Below are 27,035 nucleotides of genomic sequence, written 5' to 3' on the forward strand. Positions count from 1 at the left end.
ATTTGGCAGATTAAACTTAACATTATCATAAAAAAAATTAAAATTAAAAAAAAAGTCTTCTATAGTTCAGAAAACGTCTAACCTGCTGGAGATCAATATCCCCATTGTACAGATGGGAAAATGAAGGCTCAGAGAGGAAAAGGCAGGAAGCTAGAGCCATGAGGGTCTTTAGCAGCCCCTGGCCCAGAGCTGTAACTGATCAGTGCTTGACTTACAGAGATTTCACTTATAAGTATTCCTCCTAAATAGAGCAAAATCAGCATAGTCCCCACATGCTGTAGGAGAATCAAAGTATTGTCAACTGGGTCCTGTCATGAATCAGAAGTCACACGCCAGAGCCCCGCTAAAGGCATCTGTATTGCAAGTATGTTTTGTCTAGCTACATTTTATTTTTAACTATATAGTTTTAATTGAATAATTTACGGCCTTAGGATAGTGTAGATTATGCTGCAGTAACAGATCCCTGAGACACCAGCAGCTTAGATTTATTTAAATCCCTTTCCCAGTCCATATCCGCCGTGGGTTGGCAGAGAGCTCTAGTCCGCAGAGGCGCTCTGGGACCCAGGCTGACCATCTGGAAGCTGCACCAATCGGGACATGTGGCTTTCTGGATCACCACGGCAAAGAACGGGGTCACAGGCTGGCTTGAGTGCACTAGTCTGAGAGTGACACACACAACACCTCTTATGTGTAGCGTGTGACATGTTAGTCACATGGCCACCTGGGGGGGGGGGCGTGGTGGAGGAATGTGAGTGATCACAGGTCATCCCAGGGGCAATGTCTCCGTCACAGTGTCCAACTCCAAACAGTGAAATATAGCCCTTACAGATGCAGATTTCTGGCTTCTCATGAAACACCAGAAGAGCTGCCCCTCCAGAGAAGGAATGTGTCTCCCTGTTCCCCATGGACTCCACTGACCAGTGTCTCAGTTGAGTCACTTTCCTAGCCCCTGGAGACTTTTACGTGTTTTCCAGTTGGGGATGCACAACTCTGGGAAAGCTGACTTTGGAGGACCCCATGAGGCTTCTCAAATCCATCCAATAATTTAGTAGACATCTATGGGCCTCTTGCTGTGTGTCAGGCTCGGGCTCGGGGCTGGAAACAAGAGGTGAGCCAGAAAAGTATGATCCGTGGTGCGGAGGTCTGTGGCTTCAGCCTCCCCTCCCACCTCCACTTGTACTCCCCCATCGTCCTGTCAGCTCCCCACTCAATGGGTCAGGCCCTGCGGGCCCAGAACATCCAGGAGCCCAGAGCAGGTGCTGGACTAGAGAGGAGCCTTTCCTGATACTAGAGGAGGGGACCACTCTGGCAAGGGTTTCCTGGCAGAGCTAGCTTGCAGAATACAGGGCAAGCAGTGGGCAGTTTTCTGGACAGAGAATAGCTCCATCAAGACCCAAAAGGAGAACAAAGCAGAGAGCACAGTAGGCGAGATGAGAGCAGCTCGGGGAAGCTAGAGCTGAGAGCAGGAAGTGAGAAGGGGTGGGAGAGAAGCTGGCTACAGGGGAGGCCAGAGGGAAAACCGCCTGCTGTTACTTCTGGGTAAATCCAGCTCTTCCCTTCCGGTAATGAGCCTGTGTAAAGCAAGACACAGTTGTGCCGGGGCCCCACAGAAACAGTGTTGAGTGAGAAACTCAGATACTTTTTTCTTGGGCTGAAGCCAGCTCTGCATGGAAGCCTTTGAGGAACTCCTCAGAGAGGGAGCCTTGCAGAGCAGTTTTTTCCACTGGAGACTGAGGTGCTGAGGAACCGAAACCCGATTTTGAAATCCTATTGCCCAGCAGTGAGGCCCCCCGCTCCAGAACCCCATAGCACCCTGCCCTGTGCCCTATAGAGGTAGGGTCTGACCTCTGTCTAGATCCTGTTTTGCTTGTCTCTAGACCCAGGGAGAAGGGAGGTATTTTTAGGATGATTCTGAGGTCTCTGAGAAGCCCACCTCCCTCAATTCATTCCCCTTCTCCCTGTTTCCCCTGCTTCCAGAATCGAATGCTCATTCAGGCCTGACACACCAACACAGAAAGCAAGCTGTATTGTTTGTGGGTGATATCAAACAAGTGGGAGGAGAGTGTGTTCAGCTAGGGAGTCAGGGCCCAAGGGGACGGAGCACCCTGTCCACTTTGAGGGCATTGACACAGCAGCAGTTGAACCTGACCCCGAACCCCCAGGAACATTTGCACACACACACAGGTGGGGAAGACCCGACTGAGCCAGGTTTGTGTGAACAGATGTTGGGGTTTGGGGAAGGAGCCACTCTGTGATATGAAGGACAGGCTGTGCGCCCTGTCTGTGCCACTTCCCAGTGTGACTTAACCCCTCAGAGTCCTAGCTGCAACTTGAGAGGAGCGGTAGAGACAGGGCCATGACTGGGATAGGGAGAGAGAGAGGTACTGTGGCTCACTGCCTGACACACGGGGGGCCTCAATAAGAAAGCTCTCAGCCAGGGTAAATTGGAGAGGGAAAGTAGTAGAAATCTGCACAGAAGATGCCAACAGGATAGAAAAAAACACTAGTGGATTTCCCCAGGAGGGTTTAAGAAACTCCGTGAAGCCTTCTGGGTTGTGAATACACGGTTTCATGTGTGAATCAACTAGCAATCTTATAATCTTTATAGAGATTACCCCATTGCATCCATAAGAAAAGGAAGTCTGGAGGGTCTAAGTCACTGTGCGAGATGGGTTTTAGTGACCAGGATCTAGGATCTAAATGCTTATGTTCAAACAATGACTTTGCCACCGATTCACTGGGAATCTTGGGCAAAGTTCTTAACTTCTGTCCCTGTTTTCTCGCCCATAAAATGGTACGAGGATAGTACTTACCTTATACCGTTGTTGTAAGGAGTAAAAACGATAATTCATAGAAAATGCTCAACACGGTCTCCAGCAGGTAGTGACCCCAGTACCGACTAACCCATCACCAGGAGAGCTGGCCCAGGTGTGCTGGTTCCAAAGGGCCACCAGCCTGGGCTCAGTGGGAATGAAGGAGAAAGGCCCAGGGTGCTTTGGGGGGCTGGAGGAGTGATGGAGGCAGTAGCCATCATTTAGGGTGTCCCAGCTGAGGCAAGAGAGCCTGTGGTCTGAAACATTTAGGAGACGGATCCAGATCCCTAGGGATTATGGAGAGGTTCGGGGAGGGCGGCTGTTGGGCTGGTACTGGGTGCCAGCTAGCTCAGCAGTTCTGACCTTGTCTCCCGCCGAGGGAAACGTGGCTGCCCCGTGTGGGGTGTGGGGCCCCATTAAGTCCTCTGAGCCTGATCCTTCAGAGCTATGACCACCCTGTGCCCCGGGGTGGGAGGGGGGAGGTGAGGCTGGAGCCACAAGGCCTGCACAACAGGACTCTGGGCACTGCACTGGCCAGCACTTCCTTCTCCGGCTCACCTGTCTGTATGCTCTTCCTCCTCTTCCCTGCAGGTAGCCTCCCTGATGCTACAGACAAGAGGAGAACATGAAGGAAGACTGTCCACCCAGTTCTCATGTTCCCATCAGTGACAGCAAGTCCATCCTGAAGTAAGCCTTTGTGTACAGGGAGGGGGTCTGGTGGTCACTCCCTGCCATGGGCAGCCTTTGGGTAGAGGGATTCTGGGCACTTTTCATAGATAGGACGATGTGCCTGCCCCAGGGACAGTGATGGGGGCACTTCTTTTTGAAGCCTGGCGCCCTGGAGATCAAGAATCTCTTTGGGTTGAGGGTTTGACCCCTGCCCCCCTCAGGCCCACAAAAGCAGGAAAGCATGGCCATGTCCGCTGTGACTCTGCACAGATGGCATTTAATTTATTCAAAAGCTAGAGCAATACTAATACTCTTATTGTGTCAAACAGTTTGGGGAAAAAAATAAAACTCAAAATAGGTTTAGAGTTGTTCTTGAAAAAAGCATATTTTATTGACATGATGATTTCTTAGCCTGGCTTATTTTTAATTTTATTTACTCCGTCTTACCATAAAAAAAATACTTGGAGTATTTATTCAAATGTATTTCTGAACTAACATAAGTTTTCATTTTCTCTTGCTTTTTGCGTGCTGGGTCCAAATATTTTCTACATTTGGGCAGCTCCTATTTGCCTCCTTGAAGAAAAGCCAGCCTCCTAGCTTTTGCTGAGCTGCTTCCTGGGTCCTCCAGTTAGACACTTGAGAAAACAGACAGCATCCCATTCACAGTGCTGCCCATACTCTCACATTCCCGGTTTAAACTTTATAATGAGAATAACATTAGGTACGCCTGGGTGGCTCGGTCGGTTGAGCAGCTAACTCTTGATTTCAACTCAGGTCATGATCCCAGGGTCTCGGGATGGTGGAGCCTGCTTAGGATTCTCTCATTCTCTCTCTCTCTGCCTCTCTCCCCTGCTTGCTCGTTCTCTATCTCTGTCTCTCTTTCTCTCTCTCTCAAAACAATATAGTTTGGGGGAAAGTCATAATAATAGCCATAACATGATTAATTTCATGTGTATATATCCTAGTAAGTTTATGTTCAGCATTGATACACCTACAAGCACAGCGAACATGCAGCATTGACTCTTGCAATGTTAATGCCATAACATTAACTGAACCACAAGTGAATCACTTCCGTCATCAGTTACCGTCATCCCCACACCAGGCAGCACACCAGAGCACCAACGGCGGGTTTTGCTTATCCACTCCCTGGAGTGCTCCAGTGTCAGTGAAGGCACTGCCCAGAGAGGTTCTAAAGCGGCCCCGGCCAGCAGGGGAGTGACTTCCACGTGTGGCCGCCAAGCACGTGACTTATGGGCGGAGAAGTACAATTAATATAAAAGACAGGTGGCAAGGACATATTACGAAATACAATAATGAACAAGATCTCGTTAATAACGTTTATGTAAAACGTTCATATATTAATACCAAATACAGGTGGCAAACACTTATTACAAAATAAAATAATGAATAAGGCCTCATTCATCATGTTCATATTGATTACATGTGGACATGAAAATATTTTAGATACATGGTGTCATAAAATAAAATGCATTATGAAAAGTAATTTCACCTGTTTTGTTTTCCTTCGTGATGTGACCGCTGGAAGGGTTAAAAGCACACGTGTGCCTTGCATTTCTTTAAAAAAAAAATTTTTTTTTAACGTTTATTTATTTTTGAGACAGAGAGAGACAGAGCATGAACGGGGGAGGGTCAGAGAGAGGGAGACACAGAATCCAAAACAGGCTCCAGGCTCTGAACTGTCAGCACAGAGCCCGACGCGGGGCTTGAACTCACGGACCGTGAGATCATGACCTGAGCCGAAGTCGGCCGCTCAACCGACTGAGCCACCCAGACCTTGCATTTCTTATCTGTTGGACTGCACTCCCCGGCAGAGCCCAGCTTGGGCGCAGGGACCGGCTTCTATCCGCTAAGGCTTCCCTTTATTCTGGGGAGAAGGCGTTTGGGCAGAGTGGCCTCCCTCAGACCTTCGGGATCTTATCTCAACAGCTGTCACTTTCACCTCTTGGTCAGACCTCCAGAAAGCCAGGATGAGGAAGAGGTAGACACCCCTCATGATGCCCCCAGAGCAGCCACACCAGGCACTCACAGGAAGTAATATTGGTGGTGGGGGGGGGGGGCGAGGGGGAAGCAAGAGTCTTTAAAATGCCAATAATCCAATCCCGGGGGATTTATTGAGGAAATGACTCAGAAGTAAAGTACAGGGAGATTTTCGGGAACTCTTATCTGTGATAGTGAACGCATGCAAACACCATTTGCACAATTCTATGGGCCGTCTGTGAGCTCACTTCCTTCTCTTCCCAGCCCTACACCTTACACAGGGTCTGTCATGTGGAAACCTCTAGAAGACTAAAAGGCATGTGTCTGATGGCAGAGTCTAGTCTCTAAACTGATTATGTGTGGCTGGCGAGACCTGTATCATCACGTCCCAAAGCCCTGCCACACCCCAAGATTATATGTGTGTTTACCTTTTTAGGTCGGAGCTCTTAAGCTTGCTAAAAACTTACAACTGCTACCACGAAGGCAGAAGCTTTCAGCTGAGACACCGAGAGGTAAGGCCTGTTTCTCTTCTTTATTCATAGGTCACCGTTTATCTTGGATTGCTGAAGGCAGTCCTGGTTTATACCTGCTATTCCAGGGTCATTATTAAGACCTTTCCCTTCACTCTGAGAAGTGTCCCAGTTAGGATAATGAAGTATGAGGCCGCCCATCTTCTGAGTTAGAGACCAGGTTACCAGCTCTCTCTCCCGGACGTCCTGTAAGGGGTGCTGAGGGTCAGAGCGTCCCCTCCCTCTCCCTCCCCCAGCAAGAGTTCAGAGCAGATGGAAATAATCACCTGCAGTTCTTCTCCTTCCACCTGAGATTTTTGCCTACGTGAATTGCCAGGACCCTGGAGACTAAAATCTTTAAGACCGCACAGCCAGTCCCTTCTGTGCCCAGCCCACAGCACAAATAAGGAACTCAGCACAGGGCTCGGGTTTGCCCAAGTTCACAGGGCAGTCAAGAAGTGGGAGCAGTCTCTGTGGTTGCCAATCAGAATAGACATCAAAGAAGGCTTGAAACGGAGGAGAGCTCCCCAAAAGGTGCTCACGTGGCCGGGCAGGTCAGAACGGGAGAGACAGGGCAGGCGTGGGGAGTGGAGGACTCGAGAGAGCACGTGCTGTCTGCAGACGCTGTCGCCCTGCGGACCGAACCCGTTGCTGCTGTGCAGGAAGATGGGCTCCAGGGAGCCAGAGAAGTTAGACATCTGGAATTTCATGTCAATTTCCCAAACCTCGAAACACCAAGCGGGCTAAACAAAACACGTCTGTAGGTGAAACGCAGCCCAGGCCAGGCTACTGTCACCCAGCTCCGGAGCCTGGAGGGGAGGGAAGCAGCTGGCTCCTGGTCCAGGCAGCACTGGCCTGCCAGTAGTGTGACCTGGAATTGCACCAACCTCGCACGCCACCTCCCCTGGACCCGCCGCCCTGCACAGGGCCTGGGGCCAGCCTGACAGCTTGTCTCCCAGCCCCTCTGCACTGTTCCTTCGCTCCCGCCCTTCTTTCTGCAGAGCAGCCTCTCTGATACGCGTCTTATCGGCCACTTACCCTGCTCTGTACTGCTGCTGGAAGGGCTCTGATGCCACCGCCCTGCTATCTCTGCTTTTGCTGTTTCTTTTCTTGCCGCCCGGCTTTGTGTCCCCCGGCCAGGCACGGTGTAGCACCTGAGCACAGACGCTGGGTGACTAACCAGCAAGTGCAGGCCCAGGGCAAGCTGAGATGAGTCCCGAGCTCCGGTGTGCTGGACAGTTTAATCTATGCTAAGCGAGGAGTTGGACCCACTTCAGTCCTTGTGCTGGAGGCTTGCGATGGGGTCTTCTGGCTGCACCCCGCTTCTTAGCCCTGGGCCATTCAGTGATTGACGTAAGACCCAGCAGCTCTCAACAGGTGGTTTCTGCTCAGCAGCCTCAAAGTCACCTGGGAACTGGCTAGAAATGCAAATTCTTATTACCCTCCTTCCCCCAGGCCTCCTGACTCAGAAACTCTTTATCTTCCCAGCTGTGTTTTAACAAGCCCTCCAGGGGATTGCGATGAAGGCCAAGTTTGAGAACTGCTACTCTTAGAGTTTGGTCTTGACTCTTGGGATTCCCCAAGACAGTCCCCTCTGTAGGAGCAGTTGTGTGGGGAGCAGGGCTGGGAAGCCCCAAACCTGTGCCCTGTGTTTGTGTGTGATGGGACAGGCCACGTGGGAAAGTGAGAGACCCAAAAAGGGGAAGAGGTATTCTCGACGGGCCCCCGTGGTAAGAAGTTAACGACCCACAGTTGGGGATTTTCATGTTCCTAACCTAAAAAAGGTATGAGGACCTGACTTGATCTCCCCAGAGCCAGAAAGTACCTTGCAGGAAACTTCCACAGCCTTAGCCATCAAGGGGATGCCAGCCTGAGGGAGTGTGTCTTCGGGAGGTGATCGCCACTATAGAGACGGGCTGTAGGCCTGGGCAGCACCGAGTTCTGATGCTGAAATGCATGACTGGTTCCTGGACACCAAGGACCTAGCGACCCACCCACCACCTGGCGTTCAGGCCTCCGCCGTTTCTCGGAATGCAGCCCCGGGACCTCCTGGACCTCGGAGAATTCCCAGTTGCAGGCACTTGCACTGTGGGGCCACCCCAGGCCGGCTTCTCCTCAGGGGTGGGGCAGACAGGCACCAGGCACTTTGCCTCCGACTCGTTTCTCACAATACAAGAGCTTTGTGACATCAGAATGGCCATTTTCCAGACAAAGAGATTGAGGCCTTCAGAGTTGAAGTCTCCAGCAAGGTAAACACTGCAGCAAGTGGAAGGTGCCAGCGTGGCTGCAAGGCGTGGGCGCCGAATTTGTAACACAGCAACAGCGTTACCAGCATTAAGCTTTGAGGGGCCTCGGGGATGCAGGCAGCTGCTTGTTACCTTCAATCAGCAAGCTAAGGGGCCTTCCAGCTACCAAGGGGCTCAGCACAGGCTGCGCCCTCACAGAGCCATGTGGGGCCCAGAAGAGACCTCCCCCCCCCCACCTGTTGTCCCTAGGTTTCCCCCAGAGCAACTGTGGCCTGACTGCCACAGTTTGGGGACACCCCCTCCGCCACCGTCTCCTCGGGGGTCCAGAGCCCTTGGAGAGATGAAGTGTGTCAGGGAACAGGGGCCACGCCCTAGGGCAAGTGTTTCCCTGTGAACTCTCCCCCAGCTTCCAAAGGGCAAAGGAATCCCCACTCAGGAGGCCCAGGCACCCGCTTCCTCTATTGTATTATAAACTTTGCTTTTGGATACTTTTGCTTGTATTACAATGAAGAGCTTGAGCAACCTGGAGCCATCTGTGCCTTTCGAAAGATAGCAAAGCATTTTAACCAGGCTGGGTGGCTTCTTGAGAGAAAAATGGACCGCCTGGAAATACCAGTGGGTAAATATATCACTGTGATGAAAAGCAGTGCCCTTATGTCGTGCAGGGGCGTGTGGCCCCCTCAGGGAGCCCGCCTCTGATGCTCCCCCTGGTGGCCGTGAGGACGCACAACACCCAGTCCCCATCCTTGGCGCCAGGCTCCTGGGCAGGGGAAGAAAGGGCAGGAACATGCCTGGGCTCAGGGTCTCTGTCTCTCCAGGGTGGGGAAAGTCAGGATCCCCTTCCCTCTTAAAATGACCCCCCCTTCCTCTAAGGCCTGGAGGCAGAAATGACAGGCAGTTGACAGACCACTGGCACCTGGGGTGAGTACTCGGCCATGGACGCGTTCCCTTGAGAGCTCCAAAGCGCTTGCCAGGCTGCCCCCTGGTCAGGTCATTGTGTCCTTTCCCACTCCAGTGGTGGCTGTGGGGAAGAGACTTCTCCATAGGACCCCCATCACAGGGACTCTCTCCTAGGCTGTTGTGTCTCATGGGAAGCTTGGAATAATGCCAGAAACCCCTTCCCCCTGCCCTTTATTCTTTTTTTGGCGGGGGTTGGGGGGACACCTTCTGAAGATACCATTAGCTTCTTTCATCTCAGTACATATTAGCAGAGGAGCCAGAGCCCTGTCTGATGTCCCAAATGCAGCCACGTGGTTTTGAGCTTGGGGAGAATTGGCCAACCTCACTCCTCCTTAGTTGCCTCCCTCTGACCCTGGTTCACACAGCTTCGTAGAAGGGGCTACAGCGAGGCAAGCCCAACCCCTGTGGGCACCAGCCAGCACCCACTCCCAGGTCAGCCCTCCCCACCGCCTCCTAAGGATGTTCTGGCTGAAGGCTGCCCCACGCTTATTTGCCAGCGAAGGTCAGGGCCCAGCAGGTTGTGGCAGATGCAGGCATTCGTATATGCTGTTTCTAACTCCATCTCCAAGAGTACGTGCCCCATTTCCCAACCTTGTGAGGTGTGGAGGGCAGAGTTGGTGTCCGCATCTTACAGATAAGGAAACTGAGTAAATTACTTGTCTGAAACTTTTCAATGTATGGTTTACATTCTGCCTCCCCACTCAACACAAAAGAGGGCAGATAGGGACGCCGGGTGGCTCAGTCGGTTGGGCATCTGACTCTTGGTTTCGGCTCAGGTCATGATCCCACGGTTTGTGAGATTGAGCCCCACGTCGAGCTCTGTGCTGATGGCAGGGAGCCTGCTTGGGATTCTCTCTCTCTCTCTCTCTCTCTCTCTCTCCCTCCCTCTCTCTCTCTCCCCCTCCTCTCTCCCTCTCCCCTCCTCCTCCCCCCCTCCTGATTGTTCAGTCGCTCTCCCTGTCTCTCTCGCTCTCAAAATAAATAAACTTTTTTAAATGTTTCAAAAAGAGGGCAGATAAACATTTTTAAAATGAAAAGCGATTTTAAAACAGAAAAAAAAAAGTAGGAAGGGAAGAAGAAAGGAAGAAAATAGTTTGATAGCCTGCAGAAGAGACAGAGGACACTGAAGCAGGCTGTGAACTTGAATGTGGCCCCAGCTCTGCCCTCCTCCTCTCCCCTCTGTCCCTTGAGCACTGACCAGGGTCAGCCAGCTCTGACCTGGCCCAAGGGAGCAGGGTAATGGGTCCTCAGGCCTGATTCTTTTGAGTTCTCTGATGCCTCACCTGCCTCTCTGAGGAAGGAGACCCTTCCTCTCCCCTATTCCTCACCCTCACCTCCTTCCTTGCCAGACGCCTCCAGGCTGGAGGACCCAGGGCTGGCACAGACCTTAGGTCATGTGAAACGAAGCCCTGGCCACTGGACCTGCCGGAGAGCAGGGCTCTGGACAACAGCCTGCACTTTGCCCCCACAGCTGAGAAGCCCCCTGGGTGGAGGGAGGGATGGGGACAGTGAGGACGGAGCCACCTGGTCTGCAAGCTGAGCTGGTGCAGGTTCTGTCTCAGCCCTCAGCATGGACAACACACCCCCAATGACACAACAGGACTTGTGAGCTGGAGCCACTGAGATACCCCCAGGTACCCTGGTGATAAGTTCCCCCCAAACCCGAGCGGGCACATTTGGGGAAATGCTGTTTTCTCTTGGGCCACATGGAGCACAGGCTCTGAGGGTGGGAGCCAGGAGGCTGACTCTGGAGTGCCCAGGGCTTCACTCTGAAATAACCGTGGGGCTGAGACCTTTGCTTCTTACCTGCCACCGACCTCATTTCCCCACCCTGAAGCCACCACATAGACAGTAGCTACTCCGAGTATGGGCTTACAACACACCCCCCATGACGCATGTGGGTTTTATCCCACTTACTCATCAGAAACAGCCGAGGAAACAGGTCCCTTTAATTACCCCATTTTACCCATGAGAAAACCAATAAACAGAAACATTAAGTCACTTGCCCAAGGTGATCACCCAGCAAGGAACAGTGCGAGCGGGGTCAGTAATACCACATCATGCCAGATAGGCTGTTCTCACTCTTCAGAGGAGGGGGTCTCGCTATGAAATGCCAAGGCGGGCAACCCCTGCAGAAAGGTGTCTCCCTCTCAGAGACCTGCCGGGGACAGTGCCCACCGCAGGGGAAGAGGGCCAGAAGGTGACACAGACCAGCGTGCTCTATACAGAAGCCTTTATTGGGAGGGGTCAGAGTTCATGGATCACCGGGAGGTGCAAATAGAGAGTTCTGAGGGTGCTGCCGTGGCGGGGGGGTGGGGGGGAGGCTGCGGTCCCACAGAGTGGCTTGGAAGGCCAGGAGCCCTGGTGCCGGTCCCTTGAGGGCCTTGCCAGAGAGTGCCCCTGCACCCTGGCGCCACAGAGTCTCCCTCCGGGGGTCCCTCGGGCCTTGCCACCATCCATCTGTCTCTGTGGACCCCAGGGGTCAGCAGAGGAGCCAGTCCGCCTCGGTGGGTCCCTCCTACTTGGCTGGTTTTCCTGGGACTCCCCATACAGCCAGTCCAGGGGGTCAGCAGCACCATCCCTGGGCGGTGCAGGCTGCTGGCCACTGAAGCGGGTAGTAATGTCCCGTAGGGACTCAGTAGGGCAGCTCGTCTCGAAGGCCTGGGCTGGCTGGGGCGGTCTGCCGAGTTGGGCCCTGGCTGTGGCCGAGTCCAGCACTGAAGTGGGCTGTGCCAGCTGACAAATGGACTTCACATAGTCATCCAGGCTGGGGGAGGCCAGGGGTTCCTGCCCAGGCCCCCCGGGCGGCATCTCCTCCGAGGTCTCCCGAATCGTGGGCAGGTGGGCCACAGGAACCAGTAGCCGGGACCTCATGGCTGCCGGCGATGGGGAGCAGTAACCTGTTGGTGGACAGAGGACCAGCGGTGAGCGTCTGCCATCCTGTCACCCCTCCTGTGTCCCCTCCCTCATCTGAGAGGCTGCCTAGGTGAATCATGGGCCTGAGAGCAGAGTGAAGTCTGCAGCCCCAAGCCCAGGCTCGGACCTCCTGGACTCTCCCTTTCCTGCTAACCCCGGACACCGTGTGCTTAAGAATCTGTCATTCCTGTAGTTTAAGAACCTATACAAATAAGAGAACCCGGCCTAACGGACTGGAGTCAGAGGGAACCTGGGAGTAAAGCCAGTCTCTGCCAGTTCCTGACCTGGGGACCTATGGCAGGGTCACCTCTCCAAGCCCCCCCTTACCCGTCCATAAAACAGGGTTATAAATACCCGCTGGAAAGGATGTAAGAAACACATGGAATGACCCTACACGTGAAATCTCTTTTCGAATGTGACGCCCTCTGCAGCTATTAGCCGCTAACTGCATCCCCTGGTCTCTCGTAGCCAGTGAGGCTGTGTAGGTCCCTGCCCTTGAAGAGGAACAAAACCTTTCCATTTTATCTCAAACCAGAAGGAAGCTGCTCCCTCTTACCTGTAGCTGAGGGAACGTGGGGAGAGCAGGGATGCCGGATGAGCAAGGACAGTCCTTGGGAAGACCCACAGAGCTCAGGGTGGAGGGCTGGAGGCCCAGCCGGCTGAGTCCCGCGTCCCGCGTGGAATGTGGGGACAACTGGCCCCTGTCCGGAGCGCTGGCCTCCGGGAGCCGTCTGGTGAACCTGGAGGTGTGGCCGTTGCTTTTATACTTTTCCACCAGCCATCAATTACTGTCACGAGGGCCAAAAATAGCAGTGCACAGGAAGGCTTTGGGAGGAAAACAGCCGGGTGGGGCGGGGTTTGGCCCAGCAGCCAGCCTGGAGCTACAGGAGGCCCTGGGGGATGTTTACTCTACAGGGCAGGGGAGGGAGGGGCACCATTCCTGTGGAGGAGTGGAGTAGGGGCGAGTGGAATAGGGGTGAGGGAGTAGAGGGCAGAGGGAGGAGTAGGGGGCTCCAGTAAGGAGGAAGGTGTTCACAAAGACCCAGAACTGAGGGTACACAATGACTTCCTGACTTACGGAAACGTGAGGCCTTGGGACAGCACGTTCTAGTCCTGCCTCTGTCCGCATGCACTTCCCCACCTGTGTGGCGAGGGCTGCCCAGAAGCCCGGAGGTCCTCCTCCTCTGACCTCGGTTTCCTCTGATTTGACCAGAGACAGCTGCAGACTGACAGGGCCTCCCCTCCATTCCATAGGGGGCAGGCTGAGGGACAGTGGAGTCGTGGCTGGGGGGACAGCGTGGGGGTCATACGCGGCCCATGCAGGGACATAGGGCCAGCAGTCCCCAGCACAGCTGACCCCTGACCTGGGAGGCTCTGCTCTGCTTTTGCTCCTTGCTTCCAGCCCCAGGGCAATTCCCCCTGGCTCCTTCCCTGCCAGCTCTCCAGAGCCTTCCAATGGCATATTTGAAGCTTCAGCCCCAGCGTGTCCGGCCCCACTGCCCTGCCCCAGCCGTGCTCTCTTTTCCTCCTGACTCTCATACCCAGCACCTGACTGGTTTGATCTCCCTCCACTCGGGTCAGCCGGGCCGGCAGGCACGGGTCTCTGTGAATAGACATGCTGAGGTGTTTTAGGTGGGGCAGCAGCTCAGAGGAACCCCACTTGGGGTTTCCTTACTGCCCCCTTTAACTCCAGTGAATCAATCCAGTCTCTCCTTTGTTGGGAGGGTTAGTTACCTATCTGTGACTGTGTAACATCAGTGGTTATCAAAAATCACTCTGGTTTGTTGTTGTTGTTGTTTTCTTTTTTAACAAGTAGTGCAAGGCCATTCCAGAAAGCTGTGTGTACTTTTGATAACCTTGAACAAAGTGGAACTGTTTTCTCTGTGGATGGCGGAGTGTTTTAAGCGATGACTAACTTAGTATGAAATCAACACTGCAGGGCACATCCCCCGTAAGGCCTTCCGGGGATATGAAGAAGTTTCTACAAGGTCCCTTCTTCTTGCAAGGCTTCCCATGCCTATAAGGAGAAAGAAATGGAATTTGTGAATCTAGAGTGATGTTCAAGATAGCAATGGGAGAATGATGTTCAAAGTTCACTGCCCAAAGGCTAGTATCAAAGCAGATTAGGAGCCTGGAGCTGGGAGGACCACAGCTCTGGGGAAAATGAGGCCGAGAAGAGTTCAGACAGATGCTCTGAAGCAGCCTGGCCAGGCACACGCGTGGGGGCCGTTAGGCTGGGCACAAGGAGCCTGGAGGTGGTCGCGCATACATAGGAGCCTGAACTAGGTCGGAAACAGAATCAAAGACCTGAGGGGTGTGAGTGGCACCCCTGAGACCTGAGGGCACTCGCTGAGGGTGCCTCTGGAGGGTTCTGACAATGAGGACCTCAGAGTCTGGCAGAAGGGCAGTAGGTAGCTGTGCCATCCGCAGACCTTAGGAAGTCAAGGCTGGTTGGGGACACAGAATGAGAGCTGTTGTAGATCTTCTGAGTGTTCATGCCAATGGTGAACCATGGGACTGGCTGTGTCCAGGTGGTGAGGAAAGCAAGACTGGCCCTCGGGAAAGAAGGCAGCTTGGAAATATGGGGGTGGGTCCGGCCCACTCGAGTGGTTACGGTGGCAAATGGCGGCAGTGTGGGGAGAAGGGTGAGGCTGAGACCCAGCTCCGAGGACCAGCAGGGAATGGAATCCAGCGCCCTGCACATGTTCGCAGCAGGACCTGGTGACCGTGGGGCCTCCTTCCCAGGTGCAGTGTGGGGGGAGGGGTGTGGGAAGGCTCTCTGCTTGGCACTGGTGTCACTGTGGCCATGCTTCTCTGGAACATGTTTCCTTACTCCTGTGTGGACGTGCTTGCTGGATAGCAGCTGGGTTCCTGTGGGACGCCTGACTCAGCCGCTCTGTCCCAGGCCGTGCCCCTGGCCAGACGAGAGCTGAGCAGTGAAAGGGCACGCCCCAGGTTTCCTCTGGTCAGTCACATGGCCTTACGCCTTGGAGCATGTAGAGGCTTGTGTACCTTCCCCCTGGGGAGAACCCCAAGGAGGAGAGGACGTGTTTGGGGCCAAGAGTGTGCAGGGCGTCCCGTGGATGACAGGCTGGCCCTTACGGGGGCTTGGGGGAGGGTGGGCAGTGACCCCCGAGGAGGGCCGCTCTGGGGACTGAGGCTAACCTGTGTGGGTCCCCACAGGAGGAAGGCGCTTTGATCATTGAGGGACTTCTCAACATTGCCTGGGGACTGAGGCGGCCAATCCGGCTCCAGATCCAGGATGACAGGGAGCGAGTGCATCTCTCGGCAGCCTCCTGGACGCCTGGACAGCCCAGCTGTCACCTGTGAGTGCCGGGAGGGCTGAGGCAGGGCCAGGGGGCCTCCCTGACGACTGTTCAACCCCGCTTACTTTTCGAGAGGTTCGGGGGCTGGGGTCCTCAGTCTCAGGGCAGAAGCCCTGCTCCATCATGGGGCACATGAGAGCACAAGCCAGCCTTAATCCTTGTCACCCCGCGACTGCCTGAGCCCATGGCCTCACCTGCCAACAAGTGATCTTTCTAGACGATGACCAAGTCACCTCACTCTTGGAGAATTTTCCAGACTCCCACCACCTCCAGTTGTGTTTTTCATACATTCACGGGAACCACCTTATCTGCAAGGAGGCAAGCTACAGCCAGGGGGCTCCCCCCATCCTGGACAAAGTGAATGTTTTTTGGCATCTGTTCTAGTTCAAAAATTCACACAGATTTCACCTCTCACTGCTCTGCTTTTATTTTAATATCAGAATTTGTTTTTATAACTGTACTTGGACTCGATGCCAGATTTATCTTAATATCAGAAATACGTTTTAATCGTGACAAAACAGGTCCCTATTTTATTGCTTAGTGGACATTTGCCTCCTCTTGCCCTGTCACCCCCAATAAAGGGCAGTTGGCTGCTGTGTTTTGCTTGTTCCTGCCTATAATGAATCCTTCTGAGAGGCAGAAATTCAAAACTTTCTCCCCTTCAAAAATTCAAGTACAGGTGCTGTTCTGAGGGCACTGAACACCCCCCCACCCCCGCCGCCCCGTTGCACCCCATGCAGACTTCGAGTATAGCATTTGGATGGACTTCTTAGAAAGGCTGCTAGTGCGATTCATGCGTCCCACTCCCTGGGGTAAAGCAGCCACGTCAGCAGACAGACAGCAGGACCCTCAGAGGCCCTTCTCCAGCCTGGCACCAGCTACCCTCGCTTGGAGTCCACCCTGCCCAGAGGCCCAGAGGTTAGCCCCTCAAGGTTGCCCCTGCCCAACACTCCATCAGGCCTGAGGGAAGCCCAGAAGGCCCGCTCAGCGCTTGGCCACAGACAGCGCCTCCCCAGTCTATGCCTAGGAGTGCATGGGCACCGCCTGTGTCCCTGTGTCTATGCAACAGGGACAAGCTCACTCGGGTCAACGGGCCCGACTCCCTCTCCCTCCGGCAGACACCATGGCAATTCTTTGCTCTTCTTTTAATATTTTGCATTAACTCGGTGTGAAATCCAGCCTTACCTCAGCCTGCCCTGCTTCTCACCTTTGTCCCGTCCACAGAGGCATCCATCCTTGTCTCTCTAACTTGAGCTACTTCTCTCTGTCAGCAGCTCTGTGAGCACCATGATTGTCTTTTCAGAAAGGAGCCGCTTCTTCAGGAAGGCAGGGTCGCTGCCCAGGAGCCGAACGCTCAGACGGCACCCAGCACCGAGAGTTCCAGAGACAGCTCAGGTAAGTGGGGCCTCAAGCTACCCGGGACCGTGTCTCACTCAGCCCGGGTAGGAGCGGAGGGGCTTGGGTCAGGACTGTCTCTGAAGGACAGCTTTGTGGAGGGGCACAGAGTGGCTTCCCTTGTCTTCAGGAACAACACTTGGCTGAATCCCTCCTCAGTGTGAGGTAGTCTCATCAGCTCCTCATAGCAAAGGAAGCAGAGGCTTGCAGAGGCGACATTATTTGACATAATTTGCCTGAGTCCCCTGGACCGTGCTGCATTACAGAAAGGAGACAACATCGGTAGCGGGCACGGTGCCCTCCTGGCCCTGCGAACCTCTAGGACATCTTCTTCACACTCTGGGGTCCAGACTGCTCTTCTGTCCCTCTCACACTCAGTCGGGGCTCAGAGGGTTGGGACAGGGCCGCCAAAGACCTGCCCTGAGTGCCCAGAGACAGAGGCCCACACCACGGCCATGTGGTGTGGTGACATAGGTCATCCTGCCTGGGGGTCACCTTTCCCGTCTGCGAAGTGGGCATCACCCGAGCTGGACCCCAGCCTCTGTCACAGCAGCAGCATTCACATTACTGTCTGCTGTAGCGTGGTGCCACCACAAAGCCCCAGGAAGCCAGGTCCCATGCACTGCAGCACAGCAGGTCTCTGGACCTGTGCACCACCCGGGACCAACTTTCTCATTCATTCCTCCCTGCAGAGCCCGTGGAGGAGGATGAGGAGACCCCACAGCTGATGCGGACCAAGAGCGACGCAGCCTGTGTGATCCAGAGGAGGCCCCGGTCCCGCACACCCGGCGAGGCCCAGAGGATCCGGCGACATCGGTTCTCCATCAACGGGCACTTTTACAACCACAAGGTGATGTCCCAGCCCGGCCTCTCCCCTGGGCCCTGAAGCTGAGGCCACGGGGAACCAGCCCCCAGCCTGCACGGGTGCAACTGTTGGGCTTCCGCTAGGCCAGGCCGCACAGAAGTCTTGTCAGAGTTCACCGTCACCCTGGCCCTGTGGACTGGGGTGGTCGTATCTGTGTCCTCATGGGGAGATGGGCTCAGGAGGAGAAAGAACTTGCCCAAAGTCACATCAAAGTAGCATTCAAAAAAACAAAACAAAACCAAACAAAGCATTCCACCTGGTGACCCCAAAGCCTGTGTTGTTTTGTTTTGTTTACCACATGCTTACTCACTGTCAATCCATTTTCATAAGTTGCATGGATTTTTGGAAAGTAATGCCATGTTTATGTCTGATGAGGCAGTTTTCTATGAGGTTTCCACCAGAGCGCAGTTGATGGTTTTGTGGGAACATGACGTGCTACTGGCATTCTTACAGGGCAGATTAGCCCCCTCGGTTGAGGTGCGCCCAGAGGCATGTGCTCCTGTGTCCCAGAGAACCTGCCCTGCTCCTGGTTCCCAGCACTTAGCCTTTTGTCCGAGCGCGCATTGTACTGACCCTAGGAAGAGATCTCCTTCCCCAGATGACATCAGTCCCTAAACAAACCGAAGTGTAAAAGGAGAAGTTGATTGTTTCTATAAATGGCATGAGTGGCAGTGTGGGTGAGGCCCCGGATGGAGTGTCCCATAACGGGGCCACATCCTGCAGCGCTGGGAAATGGAAGCAGGGGTTTCCAGCTGAGGCAGCTGCCCGTCTTGATAGGCAATGACTCATGGGAGGGGGAGGGGGCCTGGCAAAGGCAGGTCTCAGGGTCAGATCTCAAGAACGGTTACACAGTTGAGGCCTGCCAGGAGCCACTCGAGTGCTCTGGGGGCACCCTGGACTTCGGGGTGAAGAATTCAGCAAGGCAAGCTTGTGGTCAGGACCCGCCTTCCACTCTGTGCTGGGTTGGCGGTGAGTGTTCAGGGGTGACAATAGGTTATCTTTGCTAAGTGCAGGAAAACCCAGGACTATTTGAGAGTCAAGTTTCCCGAAAGGGCACGGGGGAGGCAGGGCTGAGGTTAAGCAGAGATTAAGAATGGTTTGGATTAGCCAGAGGACTCTCAATCTGGCTTGGGTATTCTTTAAATCTGGTTCCAAAGGGGGTTGGTCTGTAAGGCGTTATGTAAGCATATGAGATATTTACATGCTAGTTTAAGGAATTAGTCAAAAATTTTAAAAGAATATTTGCATGGGATTAGGCTCTTTGTATTTCTATGTTCCTAAAAAAGGAAGCTTTTGATCCGTGACTCGAGGTACCAAAGAGTGGGGTTTATCTCCGGTACGTTTACCCCCCTCTTCTGAGAGAGTGACTCATCTCTAAGATGTGTGTCTGGCACATTAAGCCTTATTTTAGTCATTACAAATATCCCAGAGACACGGAGATCTGAGCACTCTGTATCCTTCAAGATGCACAGCAATGACCAGTGAGAGCTTTTGTCTCGGCCCATTGGAGCTGCCCTGGCGAGAAGGGCTCCTCAGCCAGCCCAACACTGAACCCACTAGCCTGTAATCCAGTCAGGGTGGTTCTTTCTCCCAGTGACAGATTTACCTACAGAAGGTGGGTTCCTTCCTCCAGGCAAACTGACTAAACCCCAGGACGTGAGCTAGTGTCTTTAGGCATGTTGGACAGTGGATTCCCATCTCCTGGCTGAGTAAGGGGCTCCCCCTCTCTCACCTTACTTACCATCCATTCAGAATCCGTGTCCTTAGAAATCAGGTGACACAGTATTTGAGTCACAGGCAGCAATGGGAGAAACGAAATTCCTAGAATTGACTTCCTGAGGCTGTTAGTCTGGATTTTCTTTCTGAGGACTGCACGCTATTACTTCAAGACTCCATCATTTTTCAAAACTGTTGTGATTCGCAGTGATGTTGACATGATTTCCAGACCGGGTTAAACTTGGTACCTGTCCCAGTGCTTTGCCCTGGGCTGTTGGATTCAAATGTGTTTTACCAGAGAGAAACCCTTGTGGTTAGAGATGGCAAAGATGGTCAGTATCATTGTGAGAAAAGGCACCAGGCAGAAGCACTGACAATGTCTTGTTTTTTTTTTTTTTTTTTGGTTTTTTTTTAAACGTTTATTTATTTATTTATTTATTTATTTATTTATTTTTTATTTATTTTTTTTTTTTACTTTTATTTTTTTTTTTCAACGTTTATTTATTTTTGGGACAGAGAGAGACAGAGCATGAACAGGGGAGGGGCAGAGAGAGAGGGAGACACAGAATCGGAAACAGGCTCCAGGCTCTGAGCCATGAGCCCAGAGCCTGATGCGGGGCTCGAACTCACGGACCGCGAGATCGTGACCTGGCTGAAGTCGGACGCTTAACCGATTGCGCCACCCAGGCGCCCCTATTTATTTTCGAGACAGAGAGAGACAGAGCATGAACAGGGGAGGGTCAGAGAGAGAGAGGGAGACACAGAATCGGAAACAGGCTCCAGGCTCCGAGCCGTCAGCACAGAGCCCGACGCGGGGCTCGAACCCATGAACCGCGAGACCACGACCTGAGCCGAAGTCAGACGCTCAACCGACCGAGCCACCCAGGTGTCCCTGACAATGTCTTGTTGACAAGACCTTTCTTCTCCTTGAAATGGCCTGACTCCTCCAGTCCGTATTTCTTGGGGACTGAAAGCCAACTCTGGCGTTCTGTATCTCCCAGAGTCATTCTACGTCTCAACTTTGGAGGAGACAGGTCTGGATTTGAGTCTGACCCTGGTGCTTGGGGACACTGAGCAGGTCCTTCATACACCTGAGTTCCAGCTACATCCTGGGGATAGCAGGGCTAGGACCACAGAGGAGGAATGTGCAAATTTGAATTTGGTGTTGGCAAGTGAGGAAGAGCTCACCTGGCGGGGGAGTGAGTCTCACAGGGAGGACCCAAAGCAAGGGCTTTCCAATGGCTCTGTCCTTTCTAGATGGGTGACCCTGACGGGCTACTTAACCTCTCCGAGCTTTGGCGTCCTTTCTTAAAAGGAGGACTAGTGACAGGTGCTTTGAAAAGCTGTTGTAAGAGCCAATCAAAGATTTGGGATGAAATGCTAAGCAGGTCTATAACCTGGCTAGTGTTCATTGAGGACTATGAAGCCTCAGGCGATGCCCTGGTTGACTGGATATATGGTGTCTCATAGGCAAAGGCAAGGAACATAATGTGAAGAGTCTGTGTGGCTGGACCACAGGGAGACGGGGAGAGAATCATCGTACCACATGTGTAAACAGTGAGAGGAGCTGTGGATGGTGCCGTTTGGGCCATGGGAAGCCTTCAGAGACTTTTAACAAGAACTGTGCTAAAAGACTGTGCTTCTCAAGTTGTCCTGTATGGAAAGCTTCACCTGGCGGTTTCCTCAAAATGCGGGTTCTGATTCAGGAGGCTGGGGCTGGGAGCCAAGACTCTGTGCTAACGCAGCTGGTCCAGAACACACAGAGCTGCAAGGTGCTTGAAAGGTTGTTCCTTTGGGCAGCAGGGTGGAGAATGGATGGAAAGTGCTGAGATTGGACGGGAGAAAGGTGGGACACTTAGGCAGTGTAGACGGACAGCCTCTTCTCGGGCACCGCTGGGAGAATGGGGAGGAGCGGACGGATTAGAAAACTTTCCGTCTTAGAATCAACAGACACTTGGCAATTTGACTCAGAGACAGAGTGAGAAGGAGGCTGGTCCCCCCCCCCCCCTGTGAAGTACTTCCATGGGACTGGCTCCTAGGATCAGAGAGCTGGCCCTGACAGCTTTGGAGGCATCTTTATTTCAGTCCTCTGTTGCTACAGTTTCCCCAAGTGCACCCAGATGTGGGCACAGCTGTGTGTAGACCTGTGACCGGACAAGCACAGGTGTTCCCACAGCCCAGGTTCACCTGTCCCTCTGGACCATTTGGCTGACAGTGTGCCCAGACCCTGCCTGATGTCACTTCCATGTCCCTCTGGCCCTGCCCTGAACTCTCCGCCTCCCTCCACAGACCTCAGTGTTTACTCCTGCCTATGGGTCTGTGACCAACGTGAGGGTCAACAGCACCATGACAACCCTGCACGTGCTCACCCTGCTGCTGAACAAGTTCCGAGTAAGTCTGGCCATGAGCGGCCTTGCCCCAGGAGGCTGGTAGTTTGCTGTTTTGTTAGAGGAGGGGGCTGGCAAAGGCTGGGGAAGGTGCCCGTGGTTCTTGGGTAGAAGGTCTAGCAAGGTTTCCTTGACTGAAGCAGCATCTCTGGGATTTAGAGCAGGGAGAGGGGAGGATCCTTGGGGACTTGTGTGTATAGCACTGGGGGTGTGGTTTCTGCCAGGGATCCCTTTCTGTCCGTCTCGTCCCAGAAAGCCGTGGTCTGACTGCCTATCACTGCCTGTACAGGTGGAAAATGGCCCCAGTGAATTTGCACTCTACATTGTTCACGAGTCTGGGGGTAAGTGTCTGCCTGTGCTTCCAGATCATGAAAACAAAAGCCACTGTCCATTTGGCAGGCTCACTGGCCGTGCTGCTTGGGCAGGGGGCCACGACGAATGCCTCTGCCGGGCCGAAACCCAGCCACCCTCGCTATGCCCCTCAGAATCCCAAGGGAAGTCACCATCTCCAGCCTCGCTCAGTTGGGAGGGGTTGGGGGATGTGTGTCGGGGTCCGGGAGTTGGAGCTGAAGGTTCCCCCCCAAGTACGTTTGCCGAACCCGCATGGCCCTCTGTACAGCACTGGCCTCCCCATGGCCACTCTGCCCTCTCTGCTTCTCCCTCGGCTCCTGTTCCTCTCTGACCTGGGCCTTTGCTTTGTGCCACAATCACACGTCATTCCGGGCACCCTTCTCTTCCAAGCCTGGAGAAGATTCCTGGGCCCCCCGGACATCCATTTTCTACCACATTCCCAGCCTGGAACAATGAGGGGCAGTACTAATGCCCCATGAATTTTGTAAATTGCCTTCTTTTTCAGAGCGAACAAAATTAAAAGACTGTGAGTACCCGCTGATTTCCAGGATTCTGCACGGGCCGTGTGAGAAGATCGCCAGGATGTTCCTGATGGAAGCCGACCTGGGCGAGGAAGTCCCCCACGACGTGAGTTGGGGCTGAGGCTCTGGGAAGCCTGCTCTTGAAGGAAGAGCCGGATGACAGCATGGGGGCCCCAAGGGCTCTGAAGGGCACCTTGGCCAGGCCCTGTCTCCAGGGGCCACACAGCTGTCCTCAAGGGCCCCAAGCCTGGCAGAGTGAGGGCTCCAGCCCTCCCTCCTCCTGTCAGTGACCACCAGCTCTAACGGCAGGCCTAGGGGAAAAAAGAAGTTGGGTCCTAGAAAACCATAGCCTGTGCTTTTCCCCTCGGCAGGTAGAAACTTTTCCTTTGTTAGAGTGTGTTTAGTTATTAAAGACCTACACAAGGGCTCCTTAACTAGGACCTACCCAGGGCCTGTGGAAGGGAGCCAGCTGGCTAAGTCTTACCACAGCCTGAGTCCTGGGCTAGGAGTGAGCACATGGCCAAACTCCCCTGCACAGGAAAGGCCCACAGGGTTTGAACCCAAGGCAAAGGCCGGTGACCCTGTATCCCTCAGACCATTCACAGACTAGTGCAGATTCGTTCCACTGATAGCAACAGTGGTGTTCCCAGCCCCCCGCACCCCCACCCCAGAGAATACCCAGTGTGGTCCTGCTCTCTCTTGAATAATTTTCCTCACATCCAGCTTAACCTTTCGTCCCAGGGATGATAGTGGCCTGTGAGGTAAAAAGGAGCCGATCCGTCCTCCATCCCAGAGCAGACAGAGTGCTGGGGTTGGCTGGGGAGGAGGGCAGCCACTTCCTTGGCTATAAGACATTGCCGGATTCGGCTGCCGTGGAAGCCACGAGGAAATGAAAACACATGTCTGGCTTCTAATTGAAAGCACACTCAAATGTTCTTGGATTTTCTAGGTCGCTCAGTACATTAAATTTGAAATGCCGGTGCTGGACAGTTTTGTTGAAAAATTAAAAGAAGAGGAGGAAAGAGAAATAATCAAACTGACCATGAAGTAAGCAGCACAGAAGGAGCCAGTCGTGGGTCCTGAACACCAGGGCAAGCGTGCAGGGCAGAGCACCCAGGCTGGGGCCGGGACAGCTCTCCCCTCGCCTCCCAGCCCTGGCTCCCCAGCACCTCCCTCTGGCCCCCTGCTCAGTATTGACACCAAGATGGGGTGACAGTCTGCCAGAATGCCAGGCTGCGGTGCAAGCTGCCCATCTGGCCCCAGCACCCCACCAGCACGGGAAGGGCACAGCTGTTGAAACTGAGTGGGAGAGTCAGGCAGGAGTGTGGCTGGGTGCTGGGCCAGGGTAACGAGTTCTTCTGGTGACGCGGCTCTGTAGGGGCCAGCGAGGAGAGGGCCTGCCCAGGGCGGTTTCAGCCTGGTCTGCACCTTTTGTGCTAGTGGGCTCTCTGAGCCTGCCCCAAAGCGGTGGCTGTTGGAGCTTTCTGTAACAGCCGACGTTTTCGGGCGCAAGGGACCCGGCCAGTGGAAAGGTGAGCCGGCTCCTGGGGAAGATACATCAAGGCCCGGCTGGGCGAGGTTAGCCAAGATGCACAGCCCAGTGACTGGTCTGTCCCTCTGCAGGGTGGAGGGTGGGGCAGGGAGAGCACCTGGGGTATCAGCCAGGGCCAGGGCTGGAGTCCCCCTCCTTAGGAAGGGAAGGAGGGAGTCTGCTCACGGCCAGGGCCTGCGGTGGGGAGACTGTTTTGGATTCCGGTTTCTGGCTGAGCGATTTTTGGAAAGCCGCGGCCCTCCCCACGCCCCGCGGGCTTCCGTCCATGCGGCGAGGCCTCTTCCGGCAGTCAGCAGAGACCCCCAGTCAGAGAGGACGGTCCACCGTGCAGTCTGCAGTGTCACTGTAGGGTTTTGGAGCTGGAAGGGGACCTGGGGGCCACCTGGTCAGTCTATTCAGCGCACGGAGAGGAAGCCGAGGCCTGAGGTGAGGAAGGTCGCAGCACAGGTCACTGACGAGCCTGGGCTTGAGCGCAGGCTTCCTGATCCCTGCCCTGCCACCTGTCCACTCCAGCACGCCCCTTTCCGTACTGGAGAATCTTCGGAAAGGAACAGCGCGCTCTGCTTTTGAAGCCCAGCAGGGTGTGAGGCCCCGTCTGTCGGCTCCTCTAAGCCAGCCGTCTTGCAGGGTGTGGGCCTGGCTCCTCCCTCCCCTTGGTGGAGGAGAGATGATGGCTGCCAGCCGCGGGTCTACTGGCCCAGGCACCTGTGTGCTCCTTCGTTCTTCTCCCCTCTCCCTGTGTCCTCCCATGTCAGCGAGTCCCCTTGACTGTGTCTCCCTCCAGGTTCCAAGCCCTGCGTCTGACGATGCTGCAGCGCCTGGAGCAGCTGGTGGAGGCCGAGTAGCCAGCCGGCACCAGCCTCTTCCGAAGCCCCCCACGGCCGGTGCGCACCGAGCGCCGGTGGCCAGGCCCTGATCGGTCACATTGACCGAGAGCCACCGGCTGAGGAGTCTAGCACACGTGCTTCTACATGTCTACCTGCCCGAGCACCATAAGTCCCGTGCCCCTGGCTCCTGGCTCACTCACAGGGCCCAGAGCCAGGCCTGAGGAGCCAGAAATTTGCCGGGTGGGGTGTCTGTGTGAGGCCTCCCTGTGCGGCAAGTAGCCCCGAAGCCGTGGCACTGGCCAGAGTATGGGGCTGGATGTCGCGGCCGGTCCTGTTCACGCCGTACCTCTCTGGCTCAGGAGAGCAGTACCCGATCGAGCCCGTGAGGTGTGCGCTCTGTCTGCTCTCCCAGGGCCCGGCCCAGAGTTTCTGCACAACCACAAGCCCCCCACCTCCTCATCCACGTGACCCACAAGATCCCCGTCTGCCCTCACCTCATGCAGCAGCTCCGGACTCTGCTGGGAAAAGCAGCGGCTGCTAGCAGACACGGGATGTGCCCTGTGTCCGGCCATCACTTCTCCACGGCATCCCTGGCCGCCCACCCCTCGAGCCCCATGCAGCCTAGCACCCTGGCAGCAGAGGTCAGACCAGGAGTAAGACCATGAGCGCACCATCTTCCCTCTGCAGCACTCACTCTTAACATCCTCAGTGAGACCTGAAGGAATTCTTATAAGGAGCTTGCTGCAGGAAACATGGCACTTTGATCACACGGAGGAGGTGGCCCACGTGGCGTTGGAAGGGTGCCAGCCTGTGTGGAGCAGAGTCCAGGGGGCTGTGCGGGGGGCAGCCACGTGGTGGGCTCGGGAAGGCAATGGTCCGTCCCCGTCGCGCTGTCCCATGGATACCTGTGTGCCTCTTGCCCTTTCTGGTCTCTTTCTTCCACTCTCTACACTTCCCGTCAAAGGGGCACAATGAGAAGAAATGTGTATTTGAGGAGAAAGCGCTTTGAACCCCCTGGGGCCAGAACAATTTGGGTTTGTCAGCTGTTGGAGAATTTCTGGAATGAACAAGAAGGCCTTTGCACAACTGTGCAACAGTTTACGTTGGTCATGTGAAGTGTTTGTCCAAACCAGAGCAAATTAAAGACCAAATTCTTTTCCCACTGGGGCCTGTGGATAGTGGATTTAAAGAGAAGAACTAGAGAGTCTTCCAGATATAAGAGAGATCCCAACTCTGCTCTGTGCAGTGGCTCCTTACTGGCCCCCACAAAGAGCAGAGCTTGGGAGCAGCCGTGTCCTGTGGATCCACTGTTCAGGGCGAACTTCGTGCCGGGGGTGCCCTGACCTAGCTCTGCCGTCACAGAGACATGCAGAGATGCCCCAGGGAGATCCCCTGCAGTTTCTGTCATCTCTGTTCTCCTTTGGCAACATAATTTCACAGGTGCTCAATAAAGGTGTGCTGAAGTGAAGGAGTTAGGACCAAGCCTTCTTTTTGTTGTGTGTGTCCACCCTAACTCCCTGCTCGAACCTCTCAAATTTTATCCTACGATATGTGTGGCCAAAGTTGGCAAAAGAGCCAACGCTGGGGGCAGCCCGCTGCTCTAGACCCCAACGTGACTCCTTCATTTCAGTGCATATCCTTGGGACTGGTGTGGGGCCTGAGGACAGAGGCAGCCAAAGGGCACAGAGAAAGAATCACTGGTGGGGGTCTGTGGGCAGCCTGAATGATAAGCAATAGGGCCACCGTGATTTACAAAATCTTGGCACCAGGATCATAGGAATCTTCCAGGCAGGAGCTCAGATGGGATGGCAGCATCTCTACCTAAGAGAGGGTAGGAAACAAATCAAACAGGCTCCCCCAGGTCGTTCTACTCCCCAACCCGTTACTGACAAGCTCAGGTCTAGGACAACCGCCAATCCATCGTTCAGCGGTAACTATGCCAGGCTTGTGCTCAGCCCTGGAGGGACAAAGACAGAGCCACGGT

At 54.4% G+C, this 27,035-nt stretch overlaps 2 protein-coding genes and 1 long non-coding RNA gene across 3 annotated transcripts in view; 1 reads left to right on the plus strand and 2 right to left on the minus strand.

Annotated features, from left to right (window-relative positions):
* Window positions 1-26,522, plus strand: part of RASSF4 (Ras association domain family member 4) — a 33,381-nt gene extending 6,859 nt beyond the window's left edge. Inside the window, exons 2-11 of the mRNA XM_030335013.1 lie at window positions 3,405-3,500; window positions 5,917-5,992; window positions 15,295-15,437; window positions 16,741-16,832; window positions 17,525-17,682; window positions 21,703-21,804; window positions 22,090-22,141; window positions 22,657-22,778; window positions 23,622-23,719; window positions 25,009-26,522. Of these exons, the coding sequence (XP_030190873.1) occupies window positions 3,439-3,500; window positions 5,917-5,992; window positions 15,295-15,437; window positions 16,741-16,832; window positions 17,525-17,682; window positions 21,703-21,804; window positions 22,090-22,141; window positions 22,657-22,778; window positions 23,622-23,719; window positions 25,009-25,069 (966 nt within the window). The 5' untranslated portion in view covers window positions 3,405-3,438 and the 3' untranslated portion in view covers window positions 25,070-26,522. The remainder of the gene's footprint in view (window positions 1-3,404; window positions 3,501-5,916; window positions 5,993-15,294; window positions 15,438-16,740; window positions 16,833-17,524; window positions 17,683-21,702; window positions 21,805-22,089; window positions 22,142-22,656; window positions 22,779-23,621; window positions 23,720-25,008) is intronic.
* LOC115527424 lies at window positions 5,994-7,430 on the minus strand. The gene is made up of 2 exons (XR_004344229.1): window positions 7,028-7,430; window positions 5,994-6,643 (listed from the first exon to the last, which is right to left on the minus strand). It is a non-coding gene; the product is annotated as an uncharacterized LOC115527424 (long non-coding RNA).
* DEPP1 (DEPP1 autophagy regulator) lies at window positions 11,414-12,861 on the minus strand. The gene is made up of 2 exons (XM_030335024.1): window positions 12,668-12,861; window positions 11,414-12,095 (listed from the first exon to the last, which is right to left on the minus strand). The coding sequence occupies exon 2, from the start codon at window positions 12,067-12,069 to the stop codon at window positions 11,443-11,445; it is 627 nt and encodes a 208-aa protein (XP_030190884.1). The 5' UTR covers window positions 12,070-12,095; window positions 12,668-12,861; the 3' UTR covers window positions 11,414-11,442.
* Window positions 26,523-27,035: the final 513 nt, after the last annotated feature.

The sequence above is a fragment of the Lynx canadensis genome, chromosome D2, assembly GCF_007474595.2.
Source record: "Lynx canadensis isolate LIC74 chromosome D2, mLynCan4.pri.v2, whole genome shotgun sequence".
NCBI lineage: Eukaryota > Metazoa > Chordata > Mammalia > Carnivora > Felidae > Lynx > Lynx canadensis.